Source organism: Eutrigla gurnardus, assembly GCF_963514095.1.
Source record: "Eutrigla gurnardus genome assembly, chromosome: 22".
Classification (NCBI taxonomy): domain Eukaryota; kingdom Metazoa; phylum Chordata; class Actinopteri; order Perciformes; family Triglidae; genus Eutrigla; species Eutrigla gurnardus.
Genome location: NC_139933.1, coordinates 16340578 through 16356549, shown reverse-complemented (window position 1 = coordinate 16356549; position 15972 = coordinate 16340578). Strand labels below are relative to the sequence as shown.

Sequence of the window (15972 nt, the reverse complement as noted above, 5' to 3'; positions counted from 1 at the left end):
CTTAAAGTTTGAATGCATTTTTGCACAGAAAAAGTTGGATTTCTTTCCTCATCATTTACAGTGGAAGCACATTAGAAAGGGATTCGTCCATTGGCAGCATGAACAAAACATTCAAAGCCATAAACCTGTTTCAATGTTAATGCCGGCACCTGACTATTGTTTTAAGACAGACAGAGACACACAAATGTGATATTCACCACGATGCCTTTCACAAGTCAAGCCAGCAACAAGCTCAAGGAATGCATGGGAACAAATCCAAAAACCTCTGCAGCATGCATTCAAAAACTTTAAGATATAATAGTAAAATCGACATAATGTATATATTTACAATATATACAAACATGGTCCAAGAACAAAAAAAGCAAGCCCATCTGTCAGTGTCACGAAGTGCACATAATCAGCAGCTCCACTCGAGTTCCTCTGAGCCGCTAAGCTAACACACTGGCGCTACAGAAACAGACCCATTGTGCCCCCCCCCCCCCCAGTCAGGAGGCTGCTGTGCGCCCGCTCCATTGTTCAGACGTCAATCGCAGGTCTTTGTGCGAGATGCCGTGGCGAGCTGCCCACTTAACCCACATGTGGAGCTTCTGGGGGATCGTCAACAATGGTTTACCCAGCTGGGTACGCATGGACAGACGGTGACAGGGTCTGCTATTCCATACCGGACACGGAGCCGGTCCAGAGACGGCATCATCGGGGACCGACATTTCTGCATCGATGTGACAGAACTCCAGCCTGAAACGCAGACCGAGTTGCTGAAAGGTCGTTCACACCAAATGTGAAGTGGATTCTCGCCTCACGTTTTACTCACCCGAGTTTGACCGCAGGATTAGATGCGTTTTATTATTCGGGGCACTCACACTAGATGTACCTCCGTGTAGACATCGACAATGTTTCATCAATCATGGCTGAAATAACCACTGTTGCTGTTTTGTACTTGTGAATTTCCAGATACGCCTGGTAGTCAACCAGGGTGCTCGGTGAATTTCACTGAGCTGTATTCACTGCATCAAACAAGACACACATCGCTGGTTTACCACAGTGATGTAAAACCAAAATAAACTATTTTAATGTGATTTAATTGCACTAAAAGGGTAAAAAGGATGTCGAAATAACATCATTATGATGATGATTTGTAAAAAGTCTGAAGTCATGGTTTGTTAGGTCTACCTGCTAGAAGACAAGCAAATAACTTTCAATATGCTTGTTTTCTGAATGGAGTTTGGATGAGTGGTTTAATGGCATTTTGTGATGATCCGCATCGGCCAATGCCTGAGCTCACGAGGCCGATAAAAACAAAAAATGTCTGCAGACAATCTGTAGGCAGCCTTGCAGACCCGTCGCACAACAGTCCACATTTTGCGTATTCGCCTCATTCTTGCATCATGTTAGGGAAATACAGCCAATGACGAGTACAGGACTCGGGCTGAAGGGAAACCTGGCGGGGTCACCGACTGGTGTTAACTATGTGTCGCATTTACACTTGATGTTGCACCCAGGGTTCAGGCTGGGTATCGTTGAACTGAATTATGTCGGGGCAACTCGTTACTCCTGAATAGTTCATTCCATCAGTCAAGCATATGTGAAATTGGGATTGTCAGTGTGGCATTGTGGGTACACGTTGGACAAACAAAGACAGTTTAGAACGGACCAGAAGTGCCCTGGTGTGGTTACCCTCCACCTCAGTTTATAAATAGCTTCCACGTTTGTGTCCTTCATCCTTCCACATGGGAGAAGAGAAAAAAAAAACAATCAGTTTGTGTCAGCTGAGATCGAGGTTGGCTGATCCATCTGTTCTTATTTAGGGAGGATTTAAACACACGTGGGACAGAGATTAGAGAACCTCACGAGTCATGATTTCTCCTAGAAATATTATTTATAGCCACATGGAGGTATCAGATTTGAATTATCAAACACTGTTTTCAGACTGAACCGGGCCATGTGAAGCCGAGATGCAACCTCATCATCCTTCATCCTACTTCATCTTCCGTCCAGCTGTGAGGGGGAAGTGTGTCCGGACTGGTCCAACCTGTGATCTCTTTCCAAAAGGAGGCCAGGAAGTGAGACGGACAGAAAGAGGGGTTGTATTGATGGCGGATGTTATTGGGGTTTTTATACCGTTATGTTAACTCTCTCCATCTCACTACACTTGTATTTTCAGCTAACTTGATTTGCCTAAAAAAAGGGACAAGGAGTGTTATTCAGAAAAACAAAGTAAATCTTTGAATGAGTGATTGTCTCCAACCTGGCTGAGCCGGTGGCTAGCAGCTAACGGTGTTAACATGGCAAACAATGGCAACAATTGCTAACCAGTGGGACTCACATGCACTAGCATTCACACAGCCAGCTACGTAAACAAAGGAAGTTACTCCTCTATTCATTTACATGGTAAATATTTGTTTGACACCCTTCTTACACTCGTACAGAGTAAATTTGATTTGCAAAATTATAATTATTGCTTTAAAAAAATTCTATGTAAATCATTATTGTGAATTGGAGCCCTAGTTCGAGCCAATCAGATGTGTTCAAATGTTTTCAATACTCTTTTGTCTGCTCTTTAATTTGTCCAAGTCAAGTAACATCTCTACTCCACCATCCACCATCGCTCAGTCACGTAACTCACAACTGTGCAAAGATGTTAAAAAGTGACTCCAAAGATTTGTCTTTGTCACCCTAATGCCACACACACACACACACACACACACACACACACACACACACACACACACACACACACACACACACACACACACACACACACACACACACACACACACACACACACACACACACACACACACACACACACACACAGATGTGATTACAGAGCAAAGCCAAGCACAACCACTGTCTCCAATCTTGTTTGGGTGGGTCTTTTATGGTTAACTTTGGGAGGAGTGTGAGAGATTTATGACATTTTCTCACCAACAACCCCCTCCGCCCCCTCAACTAAAGAAATTAATTAATAAGGAGGTAAATGTGACTAAAATGCCCCCCTCAACATCTCTGCCCCGAGGCTGAACAATACTTCTGTAATCATGCAATGTTCTATAATTGTCTGTCTCCAACACGCACGTTTGTCATTTGAATTATAAATGCACAGATGCAGTGCAATTCCAAAAGTGAAAAGCTGCATTGTTAATAACTTTATCAGCCTGTCAGCTACTGAACGTTCAATTCAAAGCAGCATTTCAAGGCTGCAGAGAAACTTAAATGCACTTGTTTTCCTGGACCCTGCGATCCGCGGCCCACGTTGATCCAGCACGTGTCGTCATTATCATGTGTGTGATCTTCAGGGTCATTGTAGGAATTATGAAGGGTGGGGAGATAATCTGTGTCTGTTCCACTTTTATCTCCGAGTTCATTACCGTCGCTGCTCTTGTTTCGTGTCACAGCAGCGTGATTCTGGGCTTACGCCCACGGCTGCTGGGGGAGGGACTCCTCGCCCTTCAAACACCAGCAGGCCAGTTGAGATCTTTTCAAACTGTGAGGCAGTGATACTGTACGAGATGAACGGGACAGGTGCATGCTGGGATTCTGAGGGTGCTTTCATGCAAAACCGTCTATTCATTTAGCTGTGAAGATCTCAGCTGTGTGTCTGCGTGCAAAAATCTGTCAGGGTTTCCACCAATCTACTACATCCTGATGTAACTTCAGTGTGCATGTGACGGTGACTATGAAGTCAGCAGTAACCTTACAGCGTGAATGCAGCAGTGCATTGTGGGGCGATTTAATTAATCTGTGAACAAATGCTACAACTCCTGAACACCCGTGAGGAGACACAAGCTACCCGTGTCTTGTTGTCGGCCAGCTGATAATCAAAGTGAAGGGGGTTAGCCTTGGATTAAGCAACAACTTAAGGTGGACTGACATTTAAGGTGGACCAGCACTATTCTCCTTTAAGAGTCAAGCAGCTCCTCTGAGTCTTGTTTAGTTTGTTTTTTATTGTCTTTTAACTGATAGCACGGTTCATTATTTACATCATAACTGTCAATACCAGCAATGGCATCATGTTGTTTGTGACAATCAGAAAGAGTGTTGTTGTTTTTTTTTTTACACCACAATCCGCTATAATCCCCCCCGCCCACTTGGTCCAAACCAGTGCAGCCGACTTCAGGACTGCTACGAGTCCCTTTTAACTGAACTCCGATGGCGTTTTACCTCTTGTATGGATTGTTTGGGCGTTTGTAGAGGTGGCTGGTGTTTCCTCAGAAACAATAGTGTGGATAGCGGTGAGAATATGATCTGATCCAGGTGCAGGAAAGTGAACCACAGTGGAGGTCTGTCGAGATGGACGCAGGTAAAGGTCTGACTTGGACTTCTGCACGAGTCCGACGTTTGCTCGACATCCGGCTGAAGAGAACGTACCGAACCGGCAGAATAATAACGGTGACCTTTATAAAGTAACTCCAGATAAAGTGGAGGAGGCAGTAGATCAAAGTTGTTGTGGAAAAATGAATCTGCCCAATAAAGATCAACAACCAGGATCAGCTTTTTCTCCGAGGTTTATTCCACTAAGTAATCTCATCTGCAGAGGAGGGTCACCCCTGCCTTCTGATGCAAAGGTTCAGAATCAGCAGGAACGACCCCGAGTCCAACAACAGTCTCCCTTTTAAGGAGGAGGAACCAAAGGACGGATCATGTCCTATCTTACAAAGACAAGATGTACAGGCAAGGTCAAGATTTACAGAACACAGGCGTCATAGTCCTGAAATTATCTTATGTCAATGTGGCACTCATGTTCATATCATCTACAAACAGGCATTCATTTTCGTCATAGCATAACAGTCAGATGAGGAGATGCGGATCGAGTCAGCCTGACAAATATTCTGATTATAAAGTACAAACATCCAAAATTCCCATTACAAACTCAAAGGGAAAAAACTTTAATTTGTGCACTAAAACCCGACTGGATTCAAGGATTGAATGCGTCAGAGCAGCCGAGCAGACAGCAGGATGACACACAGCTCATAGAGGCAATGAAGATGAGGTGCTGCTGATTGATGGGTAAACTTGGCTCGTCGCTGGGCTCGTTCATCATCTCTCTGTGCCAGACTTTACTTCTTGGTGGGTAATAAACTTGGCCGTAGGAACAACTCTAGTTTCAACATCACGCTGATCGTCTTTTACACATTGCGTCGCTCTGCTCCACCTTTCTCTCCTCCGATCGGGGCGACCGCGGCCTCCTTCGTGGTCTGCAGCCGTCAGACATCTGGGCTCTGCATTAGGGGGATTTTCCGCTGCTTTGTAAAGCCTGCTTAGCGCTAAACAGCAGCTCCCAGACCGTCTGTAGGAGACGCAGCCGTCAACACGTAACACATCCACCCTCCCACGGGCCTCCATCAATCTCCCCCTGAAATCTGAAGAGGTAGTTTCGCTGCTCACAAACACAGCTGGCCTGCTAGGCTGGAGCGGGGAGACATTATGCTTAACACCGACGCTTCAAAGATCCTGAATAAAGAGTTTTGAAGCAATTGAAAAACAATATCTTATGACAAGGTGGCAACACCCCGTTCTGAGAAGTGAAGTGCCTTAAAGATGCATTCTCTCTACTAACCATCAGGGGGCAACTCCTCTGGTTGTAAATAGAAGTCTGATTGCATGTTAGTCAATGAGAAAATTCTCCCTTGATGTATGATCTCTGTAATCTTTGTTAACCTGAGTTTATGGTTTTCACTGTTTTTGCGTTGCTCGGCAACCCAACTCGTTTTGGCAGAAGCAGCTGGAGTTAATTAAAAATTCAACTCTGAGAGAAAAAACATCATTGGTGTTTATTTGCATTGTGTTAAGCCGCATGACTTCAACAACCGTAGCTACCGAGATCTGATCAGAAACCAGCAGGAGGCTTTCGGGTTTGGTTGCTTTCGTTCATTTAAACTGTACTATTAAAAATACAAGGTATACAGTTCATGGTTTGTGTTTAGCAAATGTCAGCACTCGCCTGGCACCAGAGTCCCATTAGAAAAGTGCTCATTTTCCTGCAGCAGGCTCTGACAGTCTGGATCTGGTTTTCCTGTGCTTCCCTTCCCTCCAGCAGGCTCCTCTGCAATACAACATGGGCTTCCAGCAGCGTGGCGGCCTGGATCGGAGCTCTGACTGCAGGTCAGGGACAGGCCAGGACTGGATCTGGGTCTGTCCACGGCGGGCCGGTATCTCACCCATGGTCTCGTTCATTTATACAGGTAATATGGAGGCATCGGTATTAAAGTGAAACTGTTTCAGCATTCCATACAAAGTGGCAGGAAACACGCTTTTAATTTTTTTTTACTTATTTATAAATCTCCATAGCTTTCATTTCTGCTGATGCCAATATGTCGTCAGGGCTTCCTGTTCGGCTTGTTTATGTGCAACGTGCCAGTGTGTGGCATGCTTCATTTGTGGCGACGGAGCAAACAAGCAACTATAAAAGTAAACAAAGCCATAAGGCCGCACTCGGACGGACCTCGGTGGCGTGTTTTTCCTCCCATTCACATCACACGGCAGGATGTTCCCATGAGGCTGGCAGATACTTATGGGAAATGGGAGCCATGTGTAAACAGGCTGGCTGCAGATCAGGTGACAGACCCTCCTTTCTCTCACACACACACACACACACACACACACACACACAGTAGGACTGTAGACATGCATATACAGAGATGGTTAAAAATCTGAATAAATCTGCAATTATATTCCCTTCTGGTGAAATGAAGGCGGGCTGGTGCAGAACTTGTTTACGCTTTAACACTCGTGCCAGAAGCAGCTGATGTAAAACTAACAGTGGGCTCGGCTCTGAAAAGGGATGACTGGATGGATTTGCAGAGAGAGAGAGAGAGAAATTCAAGCTATCCACAAGAACCAGACATTACTCAACATGCTATTATTTCAGGAAGGCACTAGGATTTCAGGGCTAAAAGAAGGGCAGGGAAGAGCACAAAAACAGACGGACAAAGAATAAAAGCATAAGAATAGACGGAGTTGGTAAAAATGGATGGAGGGTGGAAAATATCTCTCACGGTTCTTATTTTACACGACTAATCCAGTATTTTCCATTAATTACCCACATTCGTGGTTCATCATGAAGCGAAAATGTACACTTGTTCGTCTGTGGGGGTGCGCCAGGCGGACCGTCCTCAGTGAGCGCCTTCCACGTTACCGTGTTGGAGAAAGCAGCCCGTCTCATTGACCACATGTTGTGGGTGTTTGCTGTGTCATTTCTACAACACACGACTTTGATTCAATTGTTTACAAGAGCGCAACATGATTGTTTTGCACCAGATTGATGCATTTAACTTCAAAATGTAGAAAACAGACGCCAGGAAATCTGAGAAGGAGGCCCATGTACCGAGTCCTGACCATGGTCCAGTTTGAGTCCGAACTTTGGCCCTTTATTGCATCTCTCTATCCCGAAATAAATGGCCCAAAAATAATCTAAAAAAAAGGGTATGGTGAGTATTCCTGTTTTTTAATATCGCAATATATCAAGAGAATTTTATTATTGTTTTTGTTATTTTTATTGCTATAGCAGTTTTGTCGTGCAGGCCGAGGGTTTATTAGGAAAAATTTGTTCTTGTGTGTCTTTAAAAAAAGACAGTGGTGGAAGAAGTGCTCCAAACCTCTACTTACGGTTAGTCAAAGTACTGAGCCACTACGCCAGTGTACACATACTTCATGAAGTAAAAGGTCCTGCATTTAAATGTCTACTTAACTAAAAGTACTGTCGGCAAAATGTGCTCGGCCTCTGTGGCTGATAAACCTTCTTGTGTCAGAGTTCAGCTACTTGAGGTGGAGCTGGTTCATGTAGTCCAATTCTTTAGAGGGGAAACCACACCTTTGAAAGGGGTTTTGTGTTGTAAATGACCAGCTTATCGGGTTTTTTTAGAAGACAAACTCTTAATTTGAACAGCAGCGAGTAACTGTGGCTGTCAGATAAATGGACTTAGCTGCTTTCCACCACTGCCTAAAGAGCATTCATGCTAAAATAATAAGTGTGCCTGGCCAAGTGAGTAAATAATCCAGACTGGTGTGTGTGTGTCTGTGTGAAGTGATGCGAGCCGTTGGCTGTGAAAGTGAGTAAACTGTCCCTCCCCCGCCGCGGCACAGCTCCAACAGGTGGACCAGAGAACAATGCAACACTGGAGGAAGCTGAGAATGACATCACAGCGGCCACACACACATACACCCACACACACAAAGAAAACGCCCGTATGCCTACATTGCCTGTCTGAGTCACATGCACCGTTAGGGATTCCCACGCATGACGCCATGCAAACCCATTCCCGAAAAACAATTCAGTGAATGAGGCTCAGATAGGAGATAAGAGTGTTGCATCATATGTGTGTGTGTGTGTGTGTGTGTGTGTGTGTGTGTGTGTGTGTGTGTGTGTGTGTGTGTGTGTGTGTGTGTGGGCGAACAAGGCTTCTGGGTGGTTGTGTCTGGGTGTAATGTTGCAGACAGAGGATGCGGTTGCTTGTTAAATCATGAGCCAGACGGCTTTAACATGACGCCTAACAAACAAACTCTAGTGAGACAGCAACAATGGTAATGGGTGAAGATCTTCTTTCTTTCAGGGTGAGTCCAGGATATTAAAAAAACATATAAATATCCAAGAAAACCTAAAAGAAAAAATCCTCTCCGATGAACGGTGACCCCCCAGGCGTCAGTTTGAACATTTTAAATTACAGGCGTCAAAGCACGTCAACAAAGCTCAGATAACAACACACACGGAGGGAAAGCAACTTCCTTCTCTGCTCAGGTAAACATCACTCCATAACAACTTTACATAAAAACTGCTCTGAATCCCACACTTTGACAAAATATATTATGTGTGTACGTGAAAAGAGGTGATACGAGTAAATGGTTAAAAAGGCTATGAAACTTTGACACAGAGGCACCAAAACCGGAATAAAACGGCTGGAGTGGCCTGCTCACGACCCCGCCTGCCAACTCAGGCAGCGAGTCCCACAAACGGAGACGTGTCTGTGAGCTGGCAAACTTATTTTAGAGGGAATAAAGCTACACAAGCACAGCCCTGTTTATGTAAGGATGGTAATGTGTTTCAGATTACAGACGGTTGTATGGAAATTCTTGTGGTTGAGACTGGACTTTTAACTGCTGGATTAAAAAGGGGAGCGGGGTCTACGGAGGCAGTTCTCAAAAAGCCTTCTATGAAACTTTCTTCATTATTAGCACAAACGGGGAGTGTAGTTTTGACTGTAGGGCTGGGAGAAAAACATTTTTTTTTTCATATCAGTCGATATCGATACATGTATGTATGTGAATTTCTGTCAAGCTTAAAGGTTCCTTTTTACTCGTAAGATGTGAAGATATGACAAGGTTAGTTTTGGTTTAAATATTATTTATTTTTTCTCTGAAGTTGAACATTTCAATTCTAGGTATAAAATAAAAAGGACTAAAAACTAACTCTAAACTAACTGTAATTTTTCCTTTGTAAAGATTCCAACTGTTTTAAATATTTGGGAAACAAACACAAATAAATAGACCAAAAACACTATATATCCTCAGTAGGAATTCAAGCAGCTTTCAAATGTAAACGAAGGAGAAAATGAAGGCCGTTGCTTTTCGGCGTGTCTCTTGGTTTTTTTACCTTGTCGGACTTTAAATATCAAAAATATCTCCACACTAGCGAATTCCTTGAATCCGTCAGAATGACAGCCTCGTCTCCAACTCTGTTCCAGCCACATGATTGGTTCGGCACAGCACTATACTCATTATCATTGGCTGTTCGTCTGTCAAAATGTGGAAGGAATGATTTATATTTACATTTTATCGTCCCGTGTTGTATTTCTATAGAGAAAAAGTTATATTGCGATAATTATCGCTATCGTTTCATCACCCAGCCCTCCTACTAAGACATAAAAAAGCATATTTTGCCTCCCCCCGGGTCCTGTTCCTCTAAGCCTATAACTGTAATTGACATTATGCTCCGTTGCCACCGGTCTGGCTGAAGGGGAAACAGCGTCAGGACGAATGAGCAGGAAGCCAACAGGAGAACGCCGGCTATCTTAGTGTTCATCTATAAATATTTCTCTTCCAGACTCTGGCCACCGCTGCAAGGGGAAAAAAAGAAACTTTAATAAGCGGGTTGGGATTAAATACTCTTAGGAGACATCTGCTGCCGTATCACCTATCTTCATCTTTGCTGCCGGGTAGGAATAAGTCGGCCAGAACTGTGTTCTGCACGTGGACTTTGGTTTTATTACCAGAGAGGGAATGAACAACAGGCATGAAAAAAAAAATGTGAGATGGACCCTGGCCTAAAAAGGCCAATTCTTTAACCTTAAAGGAAAGGGTCATTATTAGTGTTATTATGATACTGTAGCTTTCTTATGTATTCAAATCCAAAGATGTTTTAGTGCCAAAACGCTATTCTCCATGAGCCCTTCTAGAAAACGTTCTACACATACATGAATGTGTGTCGCCGTGGACACCACGGTAGTTTGCATCCAAAATCACACGGGAACGCAAACAAACGTACCGATAGAGCCGGTGGTAGACCAGCAACTTCTGCGTGGTAAAATGACTGTTTTTATCAATGGAGCCTGGTGGCTTTGAAGAAAGCGATGGAAAACCGTTCCTTTACCTTGCCGACTGAGAACTGCAGCTGTAATAAATAAAAACAGTCATTTGGACCTGGCAGCACACAGCAGTGGCTGGTCTACCGCTGCATCCATAGGTTTGTGTGACTTTCAGCTCACGGTGGTGACCTACGCCATCGCCATTCAGCTGCGTGGGCGGTTCTGTTTGAATAAGCTGCCAAATTAAATGTGTTCAGTATCACCTGTGCTTTCACTGGAAGAGAGAGGCCAGGTTGTGTGCTGAGCCATATTTCACCAGAGGAGTCCAAAGTCTGACCCCTGACCTTAGGTTTGTCTACCTGAGCCACACTGGTACTTTGATCCCTCTGATTATTCTGCAGGAGAAAGAGAAAGAGTGTGTGCCTTTCTGCACCACACCTCTTCTGCTCCACTCCACAGTTAAACAGGAGAATCATTGTTCCAGAGGAGGATCATTTGCCTGTAACTCTGCGGTCAAATCCAGGAAACACCAGGAATAGAGTGACAACTTTAACACCTCGGACCGTGACTTACGTAAACTCTTACGAGCACGTGTCAGCGCTGCCTATGAATTATATGCCCACAGTTTGGAGTAACATGCAGGACGTCTGCTCGGCTCGCAGGATTCCCGGCTCCGCTATGAAGAGGCGCCGCAGGAAACAATGAAATGCGAGGAGCAAAAAGGCAAAAAAGGGGGGGAATGCCAGCTTTCCTGCTCCGTTGGCCTGCTCCATATTATTGGAGACTTCCTGTTCAAAGTCAACTCCCCAAAGATGGGTGCAAAGGTCAAATCACTTGCGGCGGTTCATACAGTCAGACCAAACAGGAGCTTCCAAGATATTTTCACTTATTCAGGAATAAATCTGGGAAATTATTATGTCTAGCAGAGCGTATCACATCTGGGGAATCTAGTCGGCGTCGGTCGCGAAGCTGACTTGCAAATAGTGCACATATTTGGGCCTCTCCTTGTGTTTTGCTGTGGGATACGAGTCCCACCCGTCTCCAACAAGCTGAAAACAAACATCCAGTCCTGTGAAGCTCAGACTCCGTCAAGTTCTTCTTCATTAAACTGCACAAAAAGGCACAAAGAGTTGTGCAGCGCTGCAGTCAGGTTCTTTGTGAAATCCCAAATATCAGACATCCGATTGAAGAAATGCTTCCGTAATTATTTGGGGAAACACGCGGCAGTTTAGCAGGAATGCTTTTTCCTGGATTCCAAAGGGGCCGACAAAACGCTGCTGCCTTATAAAGACATCGAGCTACAGTAAAACTGAGCCTGGCACAAACACTGTGGGCTTACCGGACCACCAGACCCACAGCATGCAGCGGGCCTTGCAAGTGAAACCACTTCCCGTAATCACTATTTTATCCATTTTTATCTGTATTTTGACAGGTTGAGGTAGATATCTGCTCGAGTCCTCGCGCCGTCCAAAGACTGCATCTCTGTTATTTGTAGGGAAACTCCTCCGCAACGCTGCCTGACATCCCAGTGGGCATCAATTAAACATCTATTTAGAGGATCTGAGAGCAATCACCAATGAAAAAATGCTGTTTGATGCTATAATTGCCTTCAGTCTGTAACCCGCTGTACTTTCCCGTCATTCCTAATCAGCTGATTCTCCTACATAAACACACGTTTTGGCTGCGCGGTGCAGTTTCAGCCTAAATAACAATCTTATCTGCCAAACTGACTGGTCGATTCGGGCAAATTCCCAAGACCCTGACAGGAATTTTAGCAGGGTTTTTTTTAATCCTAGCAGACATCTCTATAAAAGACTGGGCATCTGCTGGGTTCTATTTAGAGACTGGGAGGCTCTCTGGGCCACTCGGTTCAACCTCAAGTCAAACAAAGTAAATGTCAATTTGAACTACGTCTGGCCACGCTGAGGGGAAACGAGCAATCTTTTCCAAATCGTGCCTCACATGCAGTCACTTGGGGGACTTGATTGCCTGCTCATGTAGCAAGCGCTTAAAGAGGACCCATTATGCTTTTCTGCCCCCCTTTAGTGTGTTATATAGATGTTTGTGCATGTAAAAGTTCTCCAGGTTGTCAAAGCCTAAATTCAAAACACAGAGAGTTCCTCTCTCGCAGAGAAACTCTGCTTCTGAACTGATAGTGATGCCTCAATTCAAATCTTGAAGAAGACAAAAGTAAATATCCTTTGGACTTCTAAAGAAAAAGCAGCTGACGATCAAGCGAGCAGACTGGGTTTCTTTGGGAGGGAGGGGCAGAGAGGCTGAGAAAAGCTGGTGCAGCACAGCCAGGATGGGAAAAATAATAATGTTTTTTTTTGCGTTAAAGCATGTAAACATGTTCGAGTGGGAACCTGAAAAGGAGCATAAAAAGTCCTCTTTAATGGCACAGGTAGAAATCCCCTGCAACACATCGTGACTCAGGCGGGTTGCCAGTGAAACTCAGGAAACTGGAGTCACTAATGACGGCTGACTGCACAGCAAAGCTCAGCTCTGGACCCGCCCCAAATAAAAAGTGGGGATTTCTGCTTTTTTGCTACTTACCCACAAAGTGTTTTATTTGCTTCTTCAGCTCTAATAAAAAAAAAATGCAAATACACTCTCTCTTTTTTTAAAAGTGGGCCGAGAGCTGAACTTTAGTGTGCAGAAAGCCTTTTTCATGATGATGCCAGGCATTTAATGACATGTACTGTAGCGTACAGCCAGCCAGCCTGACATGTGTTGGATAACTGTACCAAGACGAATGAGACCATTAGATGCCTCGTGGCTCCTGGATCCCTCCTTCAAGTGGTCCACTCCCACCCGGCTAAACACACTTGCATCAAACCTCAGACTACTGGGAAAAGGAAGCTCTCCTGGCCGGTCACACCCTCTACAAATAACAATCTGCACACTCACACACACTCTCTCACACACTCTCACACACACTCTCACACACACTCTCACACACACACACAAACACACACCACCTCCAGGCTGAGCTGTCTGGTTGGAGGGGAAACAAACGGGCCGAAGGGGGGGGGGTTGTGGGGAAATGAGGGCCGGTGCTGTCTGGGTGCTCAGCTCTTCTTGTCTGGACTCTCCAGCACAACTTCTCTAATTCTAGAGTAGAGCCCGACCGATATATCGGCAGGCCAATATTATCGGCCGATATTAGGCATTTTCCAAACTATCAGTAACGGCATTTATAATGGCCGAAAAATGAATACTTTAAAAATAAAATAAAAAAACGGACGAAACACCCTTATAGAAATTAACAGAATTTTTTAATATTGGTAACTTTGTGTTTGTTGCTGTTATTGTGTTTTTGTTCAAAGGACTTTAAGTTTTATATCTTAAGTTTGTATTTTTATACATTTTATTTATCAGAACTTTAATATATTTTGATGTTCCTCTGTTTCGTTGACAATAAAATAAACAAGTTTATTTTTAAACTGCATTATCATATTATTTTAGTGAAGACTCATAAATAACTACAAATAACTAATGTTAGGGAAATCTGTTAATGTTTTGTTACAGGTTTCTGGAAAAAAAAATATCGGCCGATATATATCGGAATATCAGATTTTTAAATCAACAAACATTTGTATCAGTATCGGCCTTCAAAATCCTTTATCGGTCGGGCTCTATTCTAGAGGTATGGCTACGAAAACACCGCTGACCAGGACCTCGTCCTCGAGGAAACATGCATTCTTGTATGGCTGCCACCCTCTTCTCTCTGACAGCTTCAGCTTCACATTTATACAGTTGAATAGTTGTAGTATACTTTGATGATTCTCAAAATAAAACATCAGAAATTACAAATATATTCAAATGACTGGGCTGTAGGAGGTAACGCAGCATATATCCCATTAAAAACACAAAGTAACATCTGGATTCTGGTGTGAAGCTGATAACAAAGTCAGCTTCATGATTCAAGGTCAACTTTACATCTAAGTGTTAAAGTCATCTTAGCTATTAGTTTGGTAGTGATCTGTGAATCAGCGTGTAGCCCCGCCCCTAAAGCATCCCCTGCTTTCTGGTCTGTTGGACTCTAAATGGACCATAATGTACTAAATGAACATCATGCTGGATTGAAGAAGACTTTAAACTAGAGATTGAGAGCATAAACTCATGTTTACAATGTTTACTGAGATAATACATCAAGAGAGAAGTCATTTTCTCATAGACTTCTATACAATCAGAGTGGAGTCGCCCCCTGATGGCCAGCAGAGATAATGCAAATCTACACTGCTAATGTCTTTTAAAAAGCTCTGTAAGGGATCAGTTTGCACTTTCCCTGCAGTTGGCAGAAACGTAAAGTTAACCCACAACTACTGTCCTCATTCACGAGCTGCATGCGCGCGCGTGTGTGTGCGCGCGGCTCGGGTGGAGTCTCGCGCTGCGCGTCTCTAGAGAGAAAATGACCGGTTTGGTGGAAAGAAGGGATGTGGTAAATGCGGTGGCATCAGGCCAACAACAACATCATCGCTGCAGGTGCAGTCGGGGACAACACGCGCACATACACACAAATGTGTGACGTGGGAATTTAAAAAACGAAGCATCCGAATGATGCACCTGTTGAACAATGACGAGTTGCCATGTCAAGTGACGCCAGACGGCTATGAAGACCTGGACGTCTTACCTGAGTTTCAGGTTCGCCATGAACTCTTCCAGAGACACGTTGTCCAAAAGAACAAAATCTGCTTTCCCATACTCCAGGCTCTCGTGCTCTGCCATGCTGCTACCTTCTTCTTCTTCGGTTCGTGGGGAAAAAACTGTTTTACCAACTCGCTTTGAAGTGCCGACAAAAGGTGCGCATAGGCGGACCCCGCCTCTCCTCAGTGGTCAGCTGTGCTCTCGGTTCGCATTTTCATTCGTCAAACTGTAATTTCACTCGTGTTTGATGAAGGAAAACTGTTTAAACCGTAGCGATAAATAGCGAAAGTAATTGATGCGTTTCTCCCTCACGAGTTCGGCTCTTCTAGAAGAAATGGAAAGTTATCCTAAAATATCCTCATGTCCATACAAAAGTTTCCTCCTTTACGCCAAAGAAAACGCAGCCTTCCCGATCCATCGCGCGCCAGCTCCGTCACTTTTCCTGGAGTTTCTCTCCTGTCGTCCCCGGCCGACCATCCGCCAATCAGATTGGAGGCTCCTCTTGCTCTCCCCGCCCCCGCCCTTCTCCCCGCCCCGCGGAGAGGTGCTGGTCAGACTGGGGCGAATACTTGGTGAGACCACAGCTCCACTGTTCCTGATACATATTTCTGCGATGACGGGGCCACCTCTAAGTTGTAAAACACTCGGAGGAAAGAAAACACACACAAAACGTAATGTTTTGGCCTGGGTTGTTTTTTTTATGATGCCCTCTGTCACCATAAAAGGAAAAACTACATTTCTGAATGGGATATGAATGAAATGTACATCTATAATATATTGATATAATAAAATATATTATAAATGC

General features: G+C 44.3%; 1 protein-coding gene across 1 annotated transcript in view; it reads right to left on the bottom strand.

Moving 5' to 3' along the window:
- The window catches only part of myo1d (myosin 1D), a 78215-nt gene extending 62624 nt beyond the window's left edge, over positions 1–15591 (bottom strand). The window contains exon 1 of the mRNA XM_084001842.1: positions 15154–15591. Coding sequence (XP_083857968.1) covers positions 15154–15248 — 95 coding nt within the window. The 5' untranslated portion in view covers positions 15249–15591. The remainder of the gene's footprint in view (positions 1–15153) is intronic.
- Positions 15592–15972: the final 381 nt, after the last annotated feature.